The sequence below is a fragment of the Brassica rapa genome, chromosome A09 (assembly GCF_000309985.2).
Source record: "Brassica rapa cultivar Chiifu-401-42 chromosome A09, CAAS_Brap_v3.01, whole genome shotgun sequence".
NCBI lineage: Eukaryota > Viridiplantae > Streptophyta > Magnoliopsida > Brassicales > Brassicaceae > Brassica > Brassica rapa.
Genome location: NC_024803.2, coordinates 44527878 through 44546675, shown reverse-complemented (window position 1 = coordinate 44546675; position 18798 = coordinate 44527878). Strand labels below are relative to the sequence as shown.

Sequence of the window (18798 nt, the reverse complement as noted above, 5' to 3'; positions counted from 1 at the left end):
TTTAATTTTAAATTTATTTATAATTTGTATGCATAATTTATATTAATAATATTATATTACTTTAATTAGACATATGATTTTTGATATGTTATATCTAGTCGTTTTTGTTATTTTTATAATCGATTTAATTATCATTTGGGTATATTAGATTCCATCTATTTCTCTCAATTCAACTATAATTTTTATATTTTAAATATATTAAAATTATGATTAATTTTATTATTTGCATTTACATTGTTTGTTGTCTTATATATGTAAATATAATTGAGGAAGATTATGTATAACTTAAGATATATAGTGCTTAGAATGAAATATAAAATAAACTAAAGTGTCTGATTCCAAATTACTAATTTAGGAAGATGAACTCAAGTAAGCCTTAAGGGCTTGTTGATGTGTCTATCAATATATCTGCAGAAAGACAAGACTTTGGAGGTTTTACTAGTAATGTCTCTGAATTATATTCATTTAGCATTTGTCTAGAATCTGCGAGGTTTTACTGGTATTGTCTTTGAACTATGTTTATCTAACTTGTGTAGATGGGATGAAAGTAAAACCGACAGAGATGAGTTATCATCTTATGATGCTATGCTTGCTGCACAAGATTTCACTCAACTATACAAGTTACGGAGGCCAAAGAGTATGTATTTCCAAGCTCATCGTTTTAGAAAACTTATTTGGTGTACAAGTGAACTAATGTACATATAAGATCTTGGGAATTTATGTACATGTGGAAAGTGAAAATTATGTATACATGTTTTGATAATTATGTATACATGTTTGCAAGTTTTTTTTTTTTTTGTACACATGTATGCCACAATTTCTATTGTACACATGTACACTCACGGATGTGCACAATATTTTTGTTGTATTATGATAGAGATATGCAAAACGCCACTAAGATAAAATATAATATGTATATTGGACATTTGAGCATTGACCAAATATCAAAAGACATTGTCCATGAAAATTTTTCTATGCTTTTATTAGAAATCTTTTTATTATTAAAATGTCGTGTAATCATTGCTCCATCAATTCTAAAGTGTACATTTTTACCATATCTACAAAAAGATTTCTATCTCATACGTGCAAGTATTTTTTGTACACATGTACACCATAATTTATATTGTACACATGTACACTAACGGATGTGCATAATTTTTTTGTTATAGACATATGAGATTATGATAGCGAAGGGCAGTATTAATTTTGCATATCTTCTTCTTCATCGACACTTCTCTTTCTACATAGTTTGCAGTCATTTTTGTTTTCAGACATAAATCACCATTTTTTGGGATGATTTTCTTTGAGTCAACCTCATTTCTTTATTATTATCATTCAAATATGATAGATCCGTGATAAACAGCTGATTTTGACTCAAATCACGATAACATAGATGTTTTTTTTAAACTGAGTTTGTGGCCGAGTATACTAAACTCGCGGCGGCAAAGTCATGATGTTCCGGTCTTGGTGGTCGAAAAGAGTTTATGATCAAATGAAAGACGACGAGAATGCTAACCAAAGAAAAAAATCAAAAAAAAACAAACCAAAAAATGTTCACTGCTTTCTACGATTTATGGGTTTCAACATTTTAAGAAATTTAAAACAAAAGAAAAAAAATATTCTTGTTGTTACGCTTAGTTAGGTGCACATATAACGAAAAGCTAACTATATCTATAAAGGTGACACAAAAAAAACTTATGGTTACACTTTTCCAAGGCCAACAATGTCTCTAACCACCAAAACCTATTCAAGTAGCACAAACTGCTATTTTGTGTAATAAAAAGTCAAAAACTGACTCATAGTGTAAATCATTCTTTTTTTATCTACACTAAAACTCAAATAATATTTTTTTAAAGATAATATGCCTTTGTCAAAGAAAATAATATTTTTTAATAAATTGTTGCTCGTTTTATGGCATAATAAGATGTACTATGTTACTGAATACAAGTATAATAACAAATATTGATACGTGTGTCTACCTTTTTAATTTTTTTTTCTTGAACAGTTGCATATATTAACAAAAAAATTATATTGGAATTTGCTATTAATTCATATAAAAATTGAAATAAGAATGGTAAAAGCTTTTCACACACGTCTTTTTCCGATGTGGTTCGAGAAAGAAGAAGAGGAGGAGGAGGACTAGAGCATACACCTCTCGGGGGTACGCGAGGTCTCCGTTTACAAGTGAATGGTAAAAGCTTTTCACACACGTCTTTTTAAATATATTTACAAATGAGTAGACTCTCTAAACCATTCTTCCTTTAAGTATTTTCATTGATGAATATTTTGATGTCATACGAAGCTGCAAAGGACTGGAGTCTGATCCAGTCCAGACACAGAAGAAGCTAACAGAGACGTTAAACAACTCTCACTAAAATTTATAATTACACTACGACTTTGTCAAAGAAATGAATAAAACTTTTAATAAGTTTGTTTTGGTGTTTTTGACGTAGTAAGGTGTATTATGTTACTGAATATACGTATAAATAACAAATATTGATATGTGTGTCTTCTTCTTTTTTGTACAATTGTTTAAATTCACAAAAAAAAAATATAGAATCAATTGTTAGTTTCATCTAAAATTGAAATGAAAAATGGTAAAAACTTAATTTATTTACAGGTTAGCAATCTCACGGTCAAAATAAAATTTCTCATTGAGTCTTTTTTCTTCTAAGATATTTAATATTTTTTTTGTTTTCAACTAAATTCAAGAGAAAATTAGATAAAACGAAGGAGTTCACTTAATAAAATTACAAAAGGTTACGGTCTCGGTCCTCAACGGACGTCAAATCTCCCTTCAACAACGGGATCAGGATAACCAAATCAACATGAGCTTGCTGCATCAGGTTGGGCAGCTTTCTGATCACACGTGAAATCTAAGGTCTTCCGTGACTTCCGTCCGACTTCATCCTCTTGTGACCTAGTTTGAGAGCAGAGACATCAGAGGCAGGTACACCAGATATCAATGGCAATATGAGTTTTATTATATATATATAATGTATGTTACTTGTAAATTGATTCGTGTGATTCTTTGCAACCCCAACACTCAAAGTTGTATTATTTTTTTCCTCTCCCGAATCATCTTTGTTAGTGTTACACGTTACTGCTGGTTCACGAGATTTTTTAAAATATATTTACAAGTGAGGAGAGTTTTATAATATCTCTCTAAGCCATTCTTCACTATTTTTTGTAACACAAGCCATTCTTCCTTTAGTTATTTTCACTAATGAGAATATCTTGATGTCACACGAATCGGCAAAGGATTGGAGTCTGATCCTTTCCTGTGACAGAGGAAGCTAACAGAAAGGTTAAACTCTCGCTAGATTCTTAAAACCAAACCAACAACAATCATAAAAAGGATTCAAATCTCCAGTGTAAACGCACGGGTTAGTACGAGCCGGTTAGTATAGAACCGGTCAATTTTCTGGTATGTACTAAACGGAAATTATTTTGTGATGACTTTCATGACTGTAACAAACATACCAAAAAAAGATTTGTATAACGAAAGGAAAAATTATATGAAACAATAGGTGTATTATCGCAATGAGAATACAAAATTATTTTCTACTTCATTGGAAATAGAAAATATAACAACAAACCCCTAAGAGCATCTGCATTGGAGTATCAAGAAGGGGGGAGGGGGGGGGGGGAGGGGGGTTCACACAGTTCCCAAAAAAAAAAAAAAATATAAAAACCCTTTTATTATGAACCTGTATCACAAAAGCTCCCCACTATGAACCCGTATCAACACTGTTCCGCGGGTTCTATGCCACATGGCGGCCCGCAAATGGTTCGGCTACTAATTTTTTTTTTTTAAGTCAAACGAAAAAAAAATTAAACTAATCAAAAATGCACATTGGGAATCGAGACTAGTGGAGTTTGCTGATGGGGGTGCTCTAACAATGTCTAGACATTCACAATTGGCTAAATATAAAAGGCCTAACTCTTTTGACTTTTTTTTTGCCTTCAGTTAATTACGCCTTTTTTTAGCTCGGACAAAAATTGGCACATTCTTAAGAACGATTCCAAAATAATGTATATAGAAATAACTGATTGTTTTTCAAATAACTTTACAATTATATTTCTACTAACCAAATTATCATTTCTTGTTTATCTTTCTGTTTGTTTTCTTCTAAATGTGTATTATATAAATTCTGAATCTGTAAATTAATCGAATTTGATTGTTTATATATATATATATATCAAGAAATATTTTTAGTAAATTTAAATAGTGAAATAAATTTTTTTTATTTATTAAATAAATAAAATCTAGAATTGTGTTTTTTTTTCAAACTAGATCCTTTTATATCGGATTTGGAAAAGGGACACAGCTTAAATTAGATATGTTTCAATATGTGATGCATCTATAAATGTATGTCTCAGTCTTTCTAATTTTTAAAACACTATCATTTCATTAGCTAAGATGAAAAACACAGTTAAACTTTCGCTTATTGGTTTTGTCATGCTCACAGTTCTTCTATTCGGTTTGTATTTACATTTACAACTTCATGAATTTGTTATACAATCATTTCAAAATAGATTTTACTTGATGCTGTATGTATTTATATACCTATATAAATTGAATGTCTAATTATATAATATTGAGTTAAATGATTTTTCAAGAATAATCAATGACTTAGAAAGAAAATCTTTAAACGTTTAGTTCTTTTTTATATAAATATGCAGAAAACTCCTCTAAAACATATGTTTTACAAAAATATTTTTTATTCTAAATATAAAAACTAAAGTTATGTTTTAATTATTATAATAACAGGAGAAAATGTGATTGCTCAGAAAGGAAAACCATGTTATAAAGAATATCCAAAGGAAACGGGAACATGTGATGCCAAGAGCTGCAAAGCCGACTGTGCCAAGAAGCATAAAAATATAATGGCTTTTACCTCGTGCATTAAAGACGTCCACGGGAAAAAGTTTTGCCGATGTCAATATCTTTGCCCTTCCTAATTTTTTTATCTACGCTAAAACTAAAATAATATTTATAATATACTACGACTTTGTCAAATAAATGAATAATTTTTTTAATAAATTTGTGCTGGTGTTTTTGGCGTAAGGTGTATTATGTTACTAAATATAAATATAAATAACAAATATTGATATGTGTGTCTTCCCTTTTTACTTTTTGCACAATTTGCTTAAATTCACAAAAGAATATATTAGAATCAATTGTTAATTTCATCTCAAATTGAAATGAAAATGGTAAAAACTTAATGCCTTGCTAGCTTAGCAATCTCACAGTCAAAATAAAAAATTTCATTGAGTTTTTTTTTTCTTTTAAGATATTTAATATTTTTTGTTTTCAACTAAGTTTGAAAGTAAAACATCCATTAGATAAAATGAGGCGGTATAATAACATTACAAAAGGTTACGGTCTCGATGCGCAACGAACGTTAAATCTCCCTTCAACAACGGGATCAGGACTGACCAAATCAACAGGAGCTGCATCAGGTTGGTCAGCTTTTTGATTACACGTGAAATCTAAGGTTTTGGATCCGTCTGACTTCATCTTCTTGTGATTTGAGAGCAAGAAACACTAGAGGGAGCTACACTAGATCAAGGGCAATATGATTTATTATGTATTATATAGATAATGTATGTTACTTGGTAAATTGATTTGTGTGATTCTTTGTAACCCCAACCCTGCCTGTTGTAATAATTTTCTTTTCCTTTCCCATATCATTTTTGTTAGTGTTACATCTGCTGGTTCACGAGATTTTTAATTTAAATATATTTACAAATGAGTTGACTTTCTAAGCCATTCTTCCTTTAGGTATTTTCACTGATGAATATCTTGATGTCACACGAAGCTGCAAAGGACTGGAGTCTGATCTTGTCCGGACACAGAGGAAGCTAACAGAGACGTTAAACAACTCTCACTAAAATTTTAAACCAAACCAACCACAATCATAAAAATGATTGTGTAAATGCAGGTTAGTACAAGCCGGTTAGTCATAGAACCGGTCAATTTTCTGGTACGTACTGAGACGGCCGACTTATCCTTAACCGGAGCGATAATTTAATTGAACTGACACACGTATGACAAAAAATCCCCATACTAAAAAATATCAACCTATTTACTGTAGCAACGTCACTTCGATGTAGTTATCGGGGAGGAGAAGTCTCCACCGTCGCACAGACGCCGCATTCATCTGCCACTGATTCCAGATCTCCGTTTCCAACTAGGTATGCTATTACCTCTTCCTCTCTATACTCTGCTTATTAGTTCAGATTCCCTACATTGGAAATGGAAAATATAACAACAAACCCCTTGGCAGTGTCTAGACATTCACAATTTGCTAAATATAAAAGGCCTAACACTTTTCAATTTTTTTTGCCTTCAGTTAATTACGCTTTTTTTAGCTCGAACAAAAATTGGCACATTCTTACGAACGATCCCAAAATAGCATAATCTTGATGCTAATATGAAATTGGCATCGTCTAACGGTTGATCCAAAATGCCTCAGATCATAAGGCTAAACACACTCTTCATATATCTCTTGAATTTGCTTATGTGTAATTTATCTTCTGTGTCATTCGTATACGAAGTATTGTCAAAAAAATTTACATAGAAATAACTGATTGTTTTTCTGTTAACTTCAAAATTATATTTCTACTGACCAAATTGTCATTTCTTGTTTATCTTTCTGTTTTTTTTCTTCTAAATGTGTATTATATAAATTCTGAATCTGTAAATTAATCGAATTTGATTGTTTATATATATATATATCAAGAAATATTTCAAATAAAGTTAAAAATAATGAAATAAAATTATTTATTTATTAAATAAATAAAAACTATAATTGTGTTTTTTTTGTCAAACTAGATCCTTTTATATCGGATTTTGAAAAGAGACATAGCTTAAATTAGATAAGTTTCAATATGTGATTCATCTATAAATATACGTCTCAGTCTTTCTAACTTTTAAAACACAATCATTTCATTAGCTAAGATGAAAAACACGGTTAAACTTTCGCTTATTGGTTTTTTCATGCTCACAGTTCTTCTATTCGGTTTGTATTTACATTTACAACTTTATGAATTTATTATCATTCCAAAATAATTTTTATTTGATGCGGTATATATATGTTGTATATATTTATATACATCTATGGATTGAATGTCGAATTATATAATATTAGAGTTAAATGATTTTTCAAGAATAATCAATGATTTAGAAAGAAGAACGTTAAACGTTTAGTTCTTTTATATAAGTATGCAGAAAACTCTCTAAAAATATGTTTGTTTTACAAAAAAAACATCAGTTTTTATTTTAAATATGAAACTAAAGTTATGTTTTAATTATTATAATAACAGGAGAAACAGTGATTGCTCAGAAAGGAAAACCATGTTATTCAGAAGAGCCAGACAAAACATGTGAAGTCAAGCGCTGCAAAGCCAACTGTGTCAAAAAGCATAAGAAAATACTAGCTTTTACCACGTGCATTAAAGAAAAAAACGGAAATACGTTTTGCCGATGTCAATATCCTTGCCCTCCTTAATTTCTTTTTTATCTACACTAAAACTCAAATAATATTTATAATAATATTATGACTTTATCAAAGAAATGAATAAAACTTTTAGTAAATTTGTGCTGGTGTTTTTGGCGTAGGAAGGTGTAATATGTTACTGACAAAGAATTAATGTGTGTCTTCCCTTTTTATTTTTTTGTACAATTGCTTAAATTCACAAAAAATATGTTAGAATCAATTGTTAACTTATCTAAAATTGAAATGAAAATGGTAAAAATTTAATTTATTTACAGCTTAGCAATCTCTTTGTCAAAATAAAAAATTTCATTGAGTTTTCTTTTGTCTTTTAAGATATTTAATATTTTTGTTTTCAACTAAGTTTGAAAGTAAAACATCAATTAAATAAAATGAGGAAGTATAATAACACTACAAAAGGTTACGGTCTCGATGCGCAACGAACATTAAATCTCCCTTTAACAACGAGATCATGACCGACCAAATCAACAGGAGCTGCATCAGGTTGGTCAGCTTTCTGATTACACGTGGAATCTAAGGTCTTGGATCCGTCTGACTTCATCTTCTTGTGATTTGAGAGCAAGAAACACTAGAAGGAGCTACACTAGATCAATGGCAATCTGATTTATTATGTATTATATAGATAATGTATGTTACTGGTAAATTGTTTTGTGTGATTCTTTGTAACCCCAACCCTCCCTGTTGTAATATTTTTTTTCCTTTCCCATATCATCTTTGTCAGTGTTACATCTGCTGGTTCACGATATTTTTAATTTAAATATATTTATAAATTAGTAGATTTTCGAAGCCATTCTTCCTCTAGGTATTTTCACTGATGAATATCTTAATGTCACACGAAGCTGCAAAGGACTGGAGTCTGATCTTATCTGGACACAGAGGAAGCTAATAGAGACGTTAAACAACTCTCACTAAAATTTTAAACCAAACCAACCACAATCATAAAAATTATTGTGTAAATGCGGGTTAATACGAGCCGGTTAGTCATAGAACCGGTCAATTTTCTGGTACGTACTGAGACGGCCGAATTATCCTTAACCAGAGCGATAATTTAATTGAACTGACACACGTATGACAAAAATACCCCCATACCAAAAAATATCAACCTATTTACTGTAGCAACGTCGCTTAGATGCAGTTATCGGGGAGGAGAAGTCTCCACCGTCGCACAGACGCCGCATTCATCTGCCACTGATTCCAGATCTCCGTTTCCAACTAGGTATGCTATTACCTCTTCTCTCTATACTCTGCTTATTGGTTCATATTCCCTACATTGGAAATGGAAAATATAACAACAGACCCCTTGGCAGTGTCTAGACATTCACAATTTGCTAAATATAAAAGGCCTAACACTTTTGATTTTTTTTTGCCTTCAGTTAATTACGCTTTTTTTAGCTCGAACAAAAATTGGCACATTCTTACGAACGATCCCAAAATAGCATAATCTTGATGCTAATATGAAATTGGCATCGTCTAACGGTTGATCCAAAATGCCTCAGATCATAAGGTAAACACACTCTTCATATATCTATTGAATTTGCTTATGTGTAATTTATCTTCTGTGTCATTCGTATACGAAGTATTGTCAAAAAATGTACATAGAAATAACTGATTGTTTTTCTATTAACTTCAAAATTATATTTCTACTGACCAAATTGTCATTTCTTGTTTATCTTTCTGTTTTTTTTTCTTCTAAATGTGTATTATATAAATTCTGAATCTGTAAATTAATTGAATTTGATTGTTTATATATATATATCAAGAAATATTTCAAATAAAGTTAAAAATAATGAAATAAACTTTTTTATTTATTAAATAAATAAAAACTAGAATTGTGTTTTTTTGTCAAACTAGATCCTTTTATATCGGGTTGTTCAAAAAAAAAGATCCTTTTATATCGGATTTTGAAAAGAGACATAGCTTAAATTAGATAAGTTTCAATATGTGATTCATCTATAAATGTAGGTCTCAGTCTTTCTAACTTTTAAAACACAATCATTTCATTAGCTAAGATGAAAAACACGGTTAAACTTTCGCTTATTGGTTTTTTCATGCTCACAGTTCTTCTATTCGGTTTGTATTTACATTTACAACTTTATGAATTTATTATCATTCCAAAATAATTTTTATTTGATGCTGTATATATATGCTGTATATATTTATATACATATGTAGATTGCATGTCTAATTATATAATATTGAATTAAATGATTTTTCAAGAATAATCAATGATTTAGAAAAAAGAACTTTAAACGGTTAGTTCTTTTTTTATATAAGTATGCAGAAAACTCTCTAAAAATATGTTTGTTTTACAAAAAAAAATCAGTTTTTATTTTAAATATGAAACTAAAGTTATGTTTTAATTATTATAATAACAGAAGAAACAGTGATTGCTCAGAAAGGAAAACCATGTTATTCAGAAGAGCCAGACAAAACATGTGAAGTCCAGCGCTGCAAAGCCAACTGTGTCAAAAAGCATAAGAAAATACTGGCTTTTACCACGTGCATTAAAGAAAAAAACGGAAATACGTTTTGCCGATGTCAATACCCTTGCCCTCCTTAATTTCTTTTTTATCTACACTAAAACTCAAATAATATTTATAATAATACTATGACTTTATCAAAGAAATGAATAAAACTTTTAATAAATTTGTGCTGGTGTTTTTGGCGTAGGAAGGTGTAATATGTTACTGACAAAGAATTAATGTGTGTCTTTCCTTTTTATTTTTTGTACAATTGCTTAAAATTCACAAAAAAAAAATGTTAGAATCAATTGTTAATTTATCTAAAATTGTAATGAAAATGGTAAAAATTTAATTTATTTACAGCTTAGCAATCTCTTTGTCAAAATAAAAATTTTGATTGAGTTTTCTTTTGTCTTTTAAGATATTTAATATTTTTGTTTTCAACTAAGTTTGAAAGTAAAACATCAATTAAATAAAATGAGGGAGTATAATAACACTACAAAAGGTTACGGTCTCGATGCGCAACGAACGTCAAATATCCCTTCAACAACGGGATCAGGACCGACCAAATCAACAGGAGCTGCATCAGGTTGGTCAGCTTTTTGATCACACGTGAAATCTAAGGTTTTGGATCCGTCTGACTTCATCTTCTTGTGATTTGAGAGCAAGAAACACTAGAGGGAGCTACACTAGATCAATGGCAATATTGGTTTATTATATATTATATAGATAATGTATGTTACTAGTAAATTGATTTGTGTGATTCTTTGTAACCCCAACCCTCTCTGTTGTAATATTTTTTTCTTTTCCTTTCCCATATCATTTTTGTTAGTGTTACATCTGCTGGTTCACGATATTTTTAATTTAAATATATTTACAAATTAGTAGATTTTCTAAGCCATTTTTTCTCTAGGTATTTTCATTGATGAATATCTTGATGTTACACGAAGCTGCAAAGAACTGGAGTCTGATCCTGTCCGGAGACAGAGGAAGCTAACAGAAACGTTAAACAACAAACTCTCACTAAAATTTTTAAAAAGATTGTATAAATGCCGGGTTAGTACGAGCCGGTTAGTCATAGAAATTTAATTGAACCGAAAATACCCCCATACCGAAAAAAAATACCAACCCTATTTATTGTGGAAACGTGGCTTCGATGCAGTTATCGGGGAGGAGAAGTCTCCACCGTCGCACAGACGCCGCATTCACCCGCCACTGATTCCAGATCCAACTAGGTATGCTATGACCTCTTCTCTCTATACTCTGCTTATTGGTTCAGATTCCCTTACTTCTCTTTTCGTTCCTTCAATTTAACCAAATCGTGTGGTCTTCTCGCATGAATGTTTCTGCTTTCGTTGGCTTATTATGCATCAATCTCGTTATCAATCAACGCCTAGCTTTTGATTTCAATTGTTATCATCGGAATTGGTTAATTAGCTCTGAGTTTTTAGAGGGAGGGACTCTCTTTTGTTTATTATTGCAATGTTAAGGGTGAGGAAACTGATTAATTATATTTTTTTTTGACAGCGTGGTTAACTTTTCAAAGTATGGGATCTCATGGTAAGCAGAAGAAGAAGCGGAGAGATGAATCAGAGTCTGACTCTGACGGTTCTGATGATTTGTCTCCTCCCAGGAGTTCCAGGAGAAGGAAGGGAAGCAGCAGCAGCAGCAGTCGTAGTAGACACCGTCGTTCGAGTGATGATGATTCCTCCTCTGATAGCGATGGTGGACGGAAGAGTAAGAAGAGAACTTCCTCTAAGAAGCCCTCTGAGGAAGAAATCAAGGAGTATATGGCTAAAAAGGCTCAAAAGAAGGTATTATTCTTTTTTTTTTTTTTTTTTTATGTGTTGGGACTTGGTTGCTGACTTTATGCTATTTGGTAGGCATTACGTGCAGCAAAGAAACTGAAGACTCAGTCAGTGTCTGGCTACTCCAACGATTCAAACCCTTTTGGGGATTCCAATCTCACTGAGACCTTTGTGTGGCGGAAGAAGATTGAAAAAGATGTTCACCATGGAGTACCCTTGGACGAATTTTCCGTCAAAGCTGAGAAGAGGAGACGTGGGGAGAGGATGACGGAGGTTGAAAAGGTTAAGAAGAGGAGAGAAGAGAGAGCTGTGGAGAAAGCTCGACACGAGGAAGAGATGGCGTTGTTGGCTAGAGAACGTGCTCGAGCTGAGTTTCAAGATTGGGAGAAGAAGGAGGAAGAGTTCCATTTCGATCAAAGCAAGGTGAGGTCGGAGATCAGACTGCGTGAAGGACGGCTGAAGCCTATCGACGTCCTCTGCAAGCACTTGGATGGTTCAGATGATATGGATATCGAGCTCAGTGAACCCTACATGGTTTTCAAGGTACTTACAAATCTTATGCTAGATCCTAAAAATCAATATTGTGATTAAGCATTTTTCAGTTAGGTCTTTACTTTCGTGGTCCTTGTTCAGTTCCATGACATTTTCAGTCTTTGGAACTAGTTGGTTTGTGGGGGAGAGAAAAAGCTTGAGATTAGATAAGTTACTTTGCAAGTGTAAGCCATTAGCAATTTAGATACGATACTGGATGATTTGGTTTGGAGATCGAGAGTGTAGATCTCTCGTTAAGTCTCTGATTGAGTAGTTGTCATCTTTTGGTGAAAAATAAGAGTTCACTGTTTTTTCTTTCTTCAGATTGTTGTGATACTTTTTAATTAAGTAGACGTACTCATGACATGTATGATGCAGGGACTCACTGTTAAAGATATGGAAGAGCTTCGCGATGATATCAAAATGTATCTGGATTCAGATCGGGCAACTCCAACACGCGTACAGTATTGGGAGGTATGGAATTTTGATATGTTTTAATGGACCCTCGTGTTGTCTCCTTTTGATAGTTGATTAGCACAATAGCATTCTTTCTTTGTTTGATGCTGTTGCATGTATACATGTATGGGAGTAAACCTGTGTGCTTAATACTATTGAACATTTCCAGGCACTTATTGTGGTATGCGATTGGGAGTTAGCTGAAGCTCGTAAAAGGGATGCCTTGGATCGAGCTAGAGTTAGAGGGGAGGAGCCTCCTGCAGAATTGCTTTCTCAAGAGAGGGGACTACACGCTGGTGTTGAAGCTGACGTCAGAAAACTTCTTGATGGGAAGACCCACTCGGAGCTTCTAGAACTGCAGTTGGACATCGAGTCCCAGCTGCGGTCTGGGTCCGCGAAAGTAGTAGAGTATTGGGAAGCAGTTCTAAAACGCCTCGATATATACAAGGCAAAGGTATTTGCTCGTGGATGATCTTGTGGTGTTATATTTTTATTAAACAAACAATTTTTTTTTTTTGCATACTCACTGACTATCTTGATGCTCAATAGGCTTGCTTGAAGGAAATACACGCTGAGATGCTGAGGAGACATCTACATCGCCTCGAGCAACTTTCAGAGGGTGATGAAGAAGATGTCGAAGTTAATCATCGCTTAGCACCTGTGATGGAAGAAAACGAGGAGGAGGAGATAAACGATACAAATCTTTCAGATGCTGAAGAAGCCTTCTCTCCGGAGCCTATCATGGAGGAAGAAGAAGAAGCTGATGTGGAAGCAGAAGCGGCTGGTTCGTTTTCGCCAGAGCTCATGCACGGTGATGATCGTGAAGAAGCAATCGATCCCGAGGAAGACAAGAAGCTACTGGTACTCTTTAACTGTTCCTGCAATCGACTTTTGCCCATTAAGTGTTTACTTTTTTTTTCTGATCTAAAAATATGATTGTGGCTATAACAGGAAATGAAACGGATGGTTGTGATGGAGAAACAGAAGAAGCGGATCAAAGAAGCTATGGACTCAAAACCAGCACCAGTAGAGGATAACTTTAAGGTTAAAGCAATGAAAGCAATGGCAGCAATGGAGGAAGGTGATGCTGTCTTTGGCTCCAATGCTGAAGTGAACCTTGATTCTGAGGTATCCCTTTTGTTATTAATCTTGTCTATCCCTTTCTTCTCAGAGTAGAAATATTGAAAAAGCTTCATCTCCTTATAGGTATACTGGTGGCATGACAAGTACCGGCCAAGAAAACCGAAGTACTTCAACAGAGTTCACACGGGTTACGAGTGGAACAAGTATAACCAAACGCACTATGATCACGACAACCCGCCTCCTAAGATCGTTCAAGGGTACAAGTTCAACATCTTCTACCCGGATTTGGTAGACAAGATCAAGGCTCCCATTTACACTATAGAAAAAGATGGGACAAGTTCTGAAACTTGTATGATCCGGTTCCATGCTGGTCCTCCTTATGAAGACATTGTAAGTACTCAGAACCATCACCTCTGTATTTTATTTCATCATCACATACATCTCTGTGTTATTCTGGTGTTGATCAATATGTTTTTGTTTTGCAGGCGTTCCGGATTGTGAACAAAGAGTGGGAGTATTCTCACAAGAAGGGTTTCAAATGCACGTTTGAGCGTGGGATTCTGCATTTGTACATCAACTTTAAACGTCATCGTTACAGGCGATAGAGTGATCGGAGTTTGGTCGGAGAATCCGAAGTTGGCAGTTGTAATACTTTGGCTGGTGTTTCATTAAACCTTGTTTGTAACAAGTGGGCAATACGTAGTATTTTGTTTGACTGTTTTCATTTAAAAGGATTATCGAACATAACAGAGTAGAACATCAGTTTTGTCAATGTGACAAGTTCAAAACCTTAAATGTTTATTATGATGATTGCTAACTAAATGTGTTGATAAGTTGAACAAAATCTCGAGTCGGTGAATGTGATTACTTTGTTAGGTGAAATATTAGTTTACGTGGAGAAATTGGTATAGACATGGATGTGAGTTGTGTCGTTTGTTTAGGTTGAGATTTCAACATCATGTGATGCTTATAAAAAGATTATGTTGGTATCAGACTCAAGTAGTGGAGTAGAAGATATTGTATAATCTGGCCTTCCATTTCTTTTTCACACCTTTTTGATGCCTCTTTTTCTCCAAACTCCAGAGAGCGATTCAGGGTCATCGTGGGACACGCCACAGACACTGGCTGGTCCGGAGCGACACACGATTACAGTAAATAAACTGTACTTAATTGAAGACATAAATGCAAATGCATTATTCCCTAATCCCTATCAATGTAATTTCATAGAATAAATAAAACCAGCAAAGAATATTAGATTTTTAGTGTTTTGAGAAACGAATTATCAAAACATAGTATGTATTTAACTTTAACAGAAAAATAAATGAGGCAAATTAAATTAGTATATTAGCTCAATGGTATTATTTCCGCAAGTATTAACCAAAAGCTAGTTTTTACTTTTTGCTCTCTTTTTTTAACTACAAAGATTAGTATGACAAAAAAAAAAGCATTTCTTTCTGATTTTTTTAAATGATTAAAAGTTAATAATGATATGCAGTATTGTTTCAAATCTTAGTTGATAATGACATCACAGTTACATGACATGTCAGTAAATCTTCATCTTCATTTTCATCTTTAATTAACGAAATTCTGTCTGCCGACAAAAAAAGGAAGCCAATGACAGATCATAAGTGTCGCAACAAAATTTCTAATTATTCCTAACTTATTTGTATAATTGTATTAATAATAATAACTAGTATTATTAATTACCGGAAACATTTTTGTTATTGCTGAGCGAAACTCTGACGTTTTGCCAACTTTGCCGGGTCAAATCCAGCTAAAAAGTTTACGACTTTAAAACGTTTTGTGAGGTACAAGTTCGAATCCACAATGGCTTAACCGATTAGCGTTACATTGAGACATTCGGAGCGTGTGGGACCCTTTAATGAAGTGTCAATACTTTAAAAAAAAAAAGAATCGTGAATCATCGTTTTCACTGTGGATTCGATTTCGAGATTTCCACCACGAGGCTTTGTCGTCGTTGATGGCATAAACAAACAAGAAAGCAGTTATGTGTCTGTCTCTGAGAGTTGTCTGAATTTGAGAAAAAAAGTCTGAGACTTTGTTTTAGAGAGAAATCAATGGATCTTGTGATTGGTGGGAAATTCAAACTTGGCAGAAAAATTGGCAGTGGATCATTTGGAGAGCTCTATCTTGGTAATCATTAACAAAAAGGACAATCCTTTTTCTTGCTAGCTTTTATCTCATTGGGTGGATTCTTCAGGTTTTATTCTTCTTGTTGCAGGTGTAAATGTCCAAACCGGAGAAGAAGTTGCTGTTAAGCTGGTAATCAACCTCTTTTTTAATGACCAGAGAGTTTGTTGATTTTTGATGACTTTTTTTTTTAATATCCATTAATGGCAAGATAGAAAGAATTAGTCTTTTTGACTGAACTGAGTTTGATTCTCTCTTGTTTGCTTTTGAATTGGCCTTTTGATTTTTGCTGCTTTTGTTTTCTTCTCTTAGGAATCTGTCAAGACCAAGCATCCTCAGCTACACTATGAGTCCAAATTGTATACGTTGCTTCAAGGAGGAAGTTAGTCTCTTTTTAAAAATTGCATTTCATTGACAGACTTTTATTCATCCTCACATTTATTATTTTTTTCTGCTTTTTGTTGAAGGTGGTATTCCTAACATCAAGTGGTATGGAGTTGATGGAGAATACAATGTTATGGTTATTGACCTTCTAGGTCCAAGTCTTGAAGACTTGTTCAACTACTGCAACCGAAAACTCTCTTTGAAAACCGTTCTCATGCTTGCTGATCAACTTGTGAGTAATACATTCACAATTCTTTCTTTTGTCCATAACCGAAAAACATCTTGTTTGGTTTCAGATTAACAGAGTTGAGTATATGCACACTAGAGGTTTCCTTCACCGTGATATTAAGCCTGACAACTTCTTAATGGGCCTCGGCCGCAAAGCAAACCAGGTATTGTGCAACTGCTCTTGAATGTGAACTTCTTTGCAGAAAAGCTTGACTGATTCTATATCTTGTCCTGATACAATAGGTTTATATAATTGATTTTGGATTGGGGAAGAAATACAGAGACCTTCAGACTCACAGGCACATTCCTTACAGGTAACACAGGTTATTTCATATTCCCTGCATCTCTTCTTATTGTAGTGTAGCTTAAGAGTAAACTTGATGGTGGGCAGAGAAAACAAAAACCTCACTGGAACAGCTCGGTATGCAAGTGTCAACACACACCTTGGAGTAGGTCAGTGTTTATTATTAGAAACCGTTATGTATTCAGGTCTGATACTGACATGTCTTTTATCAAAAGAACAAAGTCGAAGGGACGATTTGGAAGCAGTTGGTTATGTGCTTATGTACTTCCTCAAAGGAAGGTAAGACTCTTACATCTTCCACACCAATCTTTTGTAGCAACAAATATTGAACCCTTTGCTGTAATGTATTTGTTACAGCTTACCATGGCAGGGATTAAAAGCTGGGACAAGGAAGCAGAAGTATGACAGAATAAGTGAGAAGAAAGTCTCAACTCCTATAGAGGTATGTGAATGAACATCTGCCACATTTGATGTTTTTCTTTTTCTTTTTTTTTTGTTTAGTAGTGGCACTTAAGCATTGGATGTTGAAGAACAGGTCTTATGTAGAAACCAACCGTCTGAGTTTGTTTCTTACTTCCGCTACTGCCGGTCTCTACGGTTTGATGACAAACCTGATTACTCTTACCTCAAGAGGCTATTCCGAGACTTGTTTATTAGAGAAGGTGGTTCTTGCCACACATTCCTTATTCTAGTCGTTGTCTCTCTTCAGTTTCTTAATGCTCTTCTTTTGTTCTTTTATGATGGCACAGGTTATCAGTTTGATTATGTATTTGACTGGACCGTCTTGAAGCATCCGCAAACTGGTTCCAGCTCCAGTTCTAGTTCAAGAACACGGGTAACACTAAACCGGTTTTATAAAAAACATTTTGTCTTGGTTTAGCCGGTTTAGAATTATTTTGTTAATACTAAACCAATTAAAATCGTGGTTTATGGGTAATTAAGTTTTGAATTATCGGTTAGGCGAGAAATAAATTAGAAAATTTGTCAATCTGGAGAAATAAGTTTAATTTTTAAAGCAGGGGAACTGATTTGATGCTAATTCGTGAAGAAATAAGTTTATAATTTTTAAAACATGTAAATTTGGCGCGAGGTTATAGTTAGATGGATATCTGATACAAAAATAATCTTTTTGTGTTTCCAGGATCATACAACTGGAAAACCGGAGTTAACTGCTGGAAAACCGGAGAGGACTGCTGGCAATAGGTTATCAGGTGCGGTTGAAGCTTTTTCAAGAAGGCATGCAACACCACGTGATCGGTCTGCATCAAGAAACTCTGATGATGTCCCTGTAAGAACCCTTTTTTTACTTTCTTAGACAAAATAAAACATTGCAAAACTTCTCATAGCTTTGTATGTTTTTTCACAGGTTGGTGGTGGTGAGTCAGAAAGAAGAGGCAGTTCGTCAAGAAACGGAAGCTCTTCAAGGAGAGCAATCGCCTCGAGCTCACGTCCAAGTTCAGCTGGGGGTCCTAGTGATAGCAGATCCTCTAGCCGTTTGGTGACTTCAAGCGGCGGTGGTGGAATGGGATCAACGAGCCAGAGAATGGGACCAGGAGGATATGAGTCAAAGAAGAGTTCGACTCTTTCCCGTGGTGCTAGAAACACTCGGGGAGATCCGTTAAGGAGGAGCTTCGAGCTTCTTTCTCTTCGTAAATCATGAGAAACATACAAAGAAAGAGATTTTATACAAACGAAAATCTATATATATATATATATATATATAAGATATACAGTACAAACGATTCATATACTTTAAAACAGTTGTTGTTGGGTTATGTATGATGTAAAACACTTTTGGCACAGAGCTTAGGGGGTTATGTATAGAATGAAAAAAATTATGAATTAAAGGAAGTAGAAGTGTACAAACA

The 18798-nt window shown here is 33.6% G+C and overlaps 2 protein-coding genes and 1 long non-coding RNA gene across 4 annotated transcripts; 2 read left to right on the top strand and 1 right to left on the bottom strand.

Moving 5' to 3' along the window:
- Nucleotides 1–4426, bottom strand: LOC117128092. The gene is made up of 2 exons (XR_004451250.1): nt 3008–4426; nt 1–2920 (listed from the first exon to the last, which is right to left on the bottom strand). It is a non-coding gene; the product is annotated as an uncharacterized LOC117128092 (long non-coding RNA).
- Nucleotides 4427–11006: 6580 nt separating this feature from the next.
- Nucleotides 11007–14680, top strand: LOC103843679 (cactin). The gene is made up of 9 exons (XM_009120436.3): nt 11007–11220; nt 11513–11799; nt 11869–12336; nt 12703–12798; nt 12950–13234; nt 13330–13641; nt 13732–13908; nt 13987–14253; nt 14349–14680. The coding sequence occupies exons 2-9, from the start codon at nt 11533–11535 to the stop codon at nt 14466–14468; spliced, it is 1992 nt and encodes a 663-aa protein (XP_009118684.1). The 5' UTR covers nt 11007–11220; nt 11513–11532; the 3' UTR covers nt 14469–14680.
- A 630-nt stretch (nt 14681–15310) lies between these two features.
- On the top strand, nt 15311–18775 carry LOC103843678 (casein kinase 1-like protein 9). Of its 2 annotated transcripts, none has more exons than XM_009120434.3 (13): nt 15311–16017; nt 16085–16146; nt 16327–16396; nt 16482–16630; nt 16695–16790; nt 16870–16940; nt 17018–17079; nt 17146–17209; nt 17288–17372; nt 17466–17592; nt 17680–17765; nt 18072–18218; nt 18297–18775. In XM_009120434.3, exons 1-13 carry the CDS (start codon nt 15942–15944, stop codon nt 18588–18590), a joined length of 1389 nt encoding a protein of 462 aa, XP_009118682.2. In that variant the 5' UTR covers nt 15311–15941; the 3' UTR covers nt 18591–18775. The 2 variants fall into 2 exon arrangements, with proteins under 2 accessions (XP_009118682.2, XP_009118683.2); XM_009120435.3 differs by having other exon boundaries at nt 15491–16017; nt 16106–16146.
- Nucleotides 18776–18798: the final 23 nt, after the last annotated feature.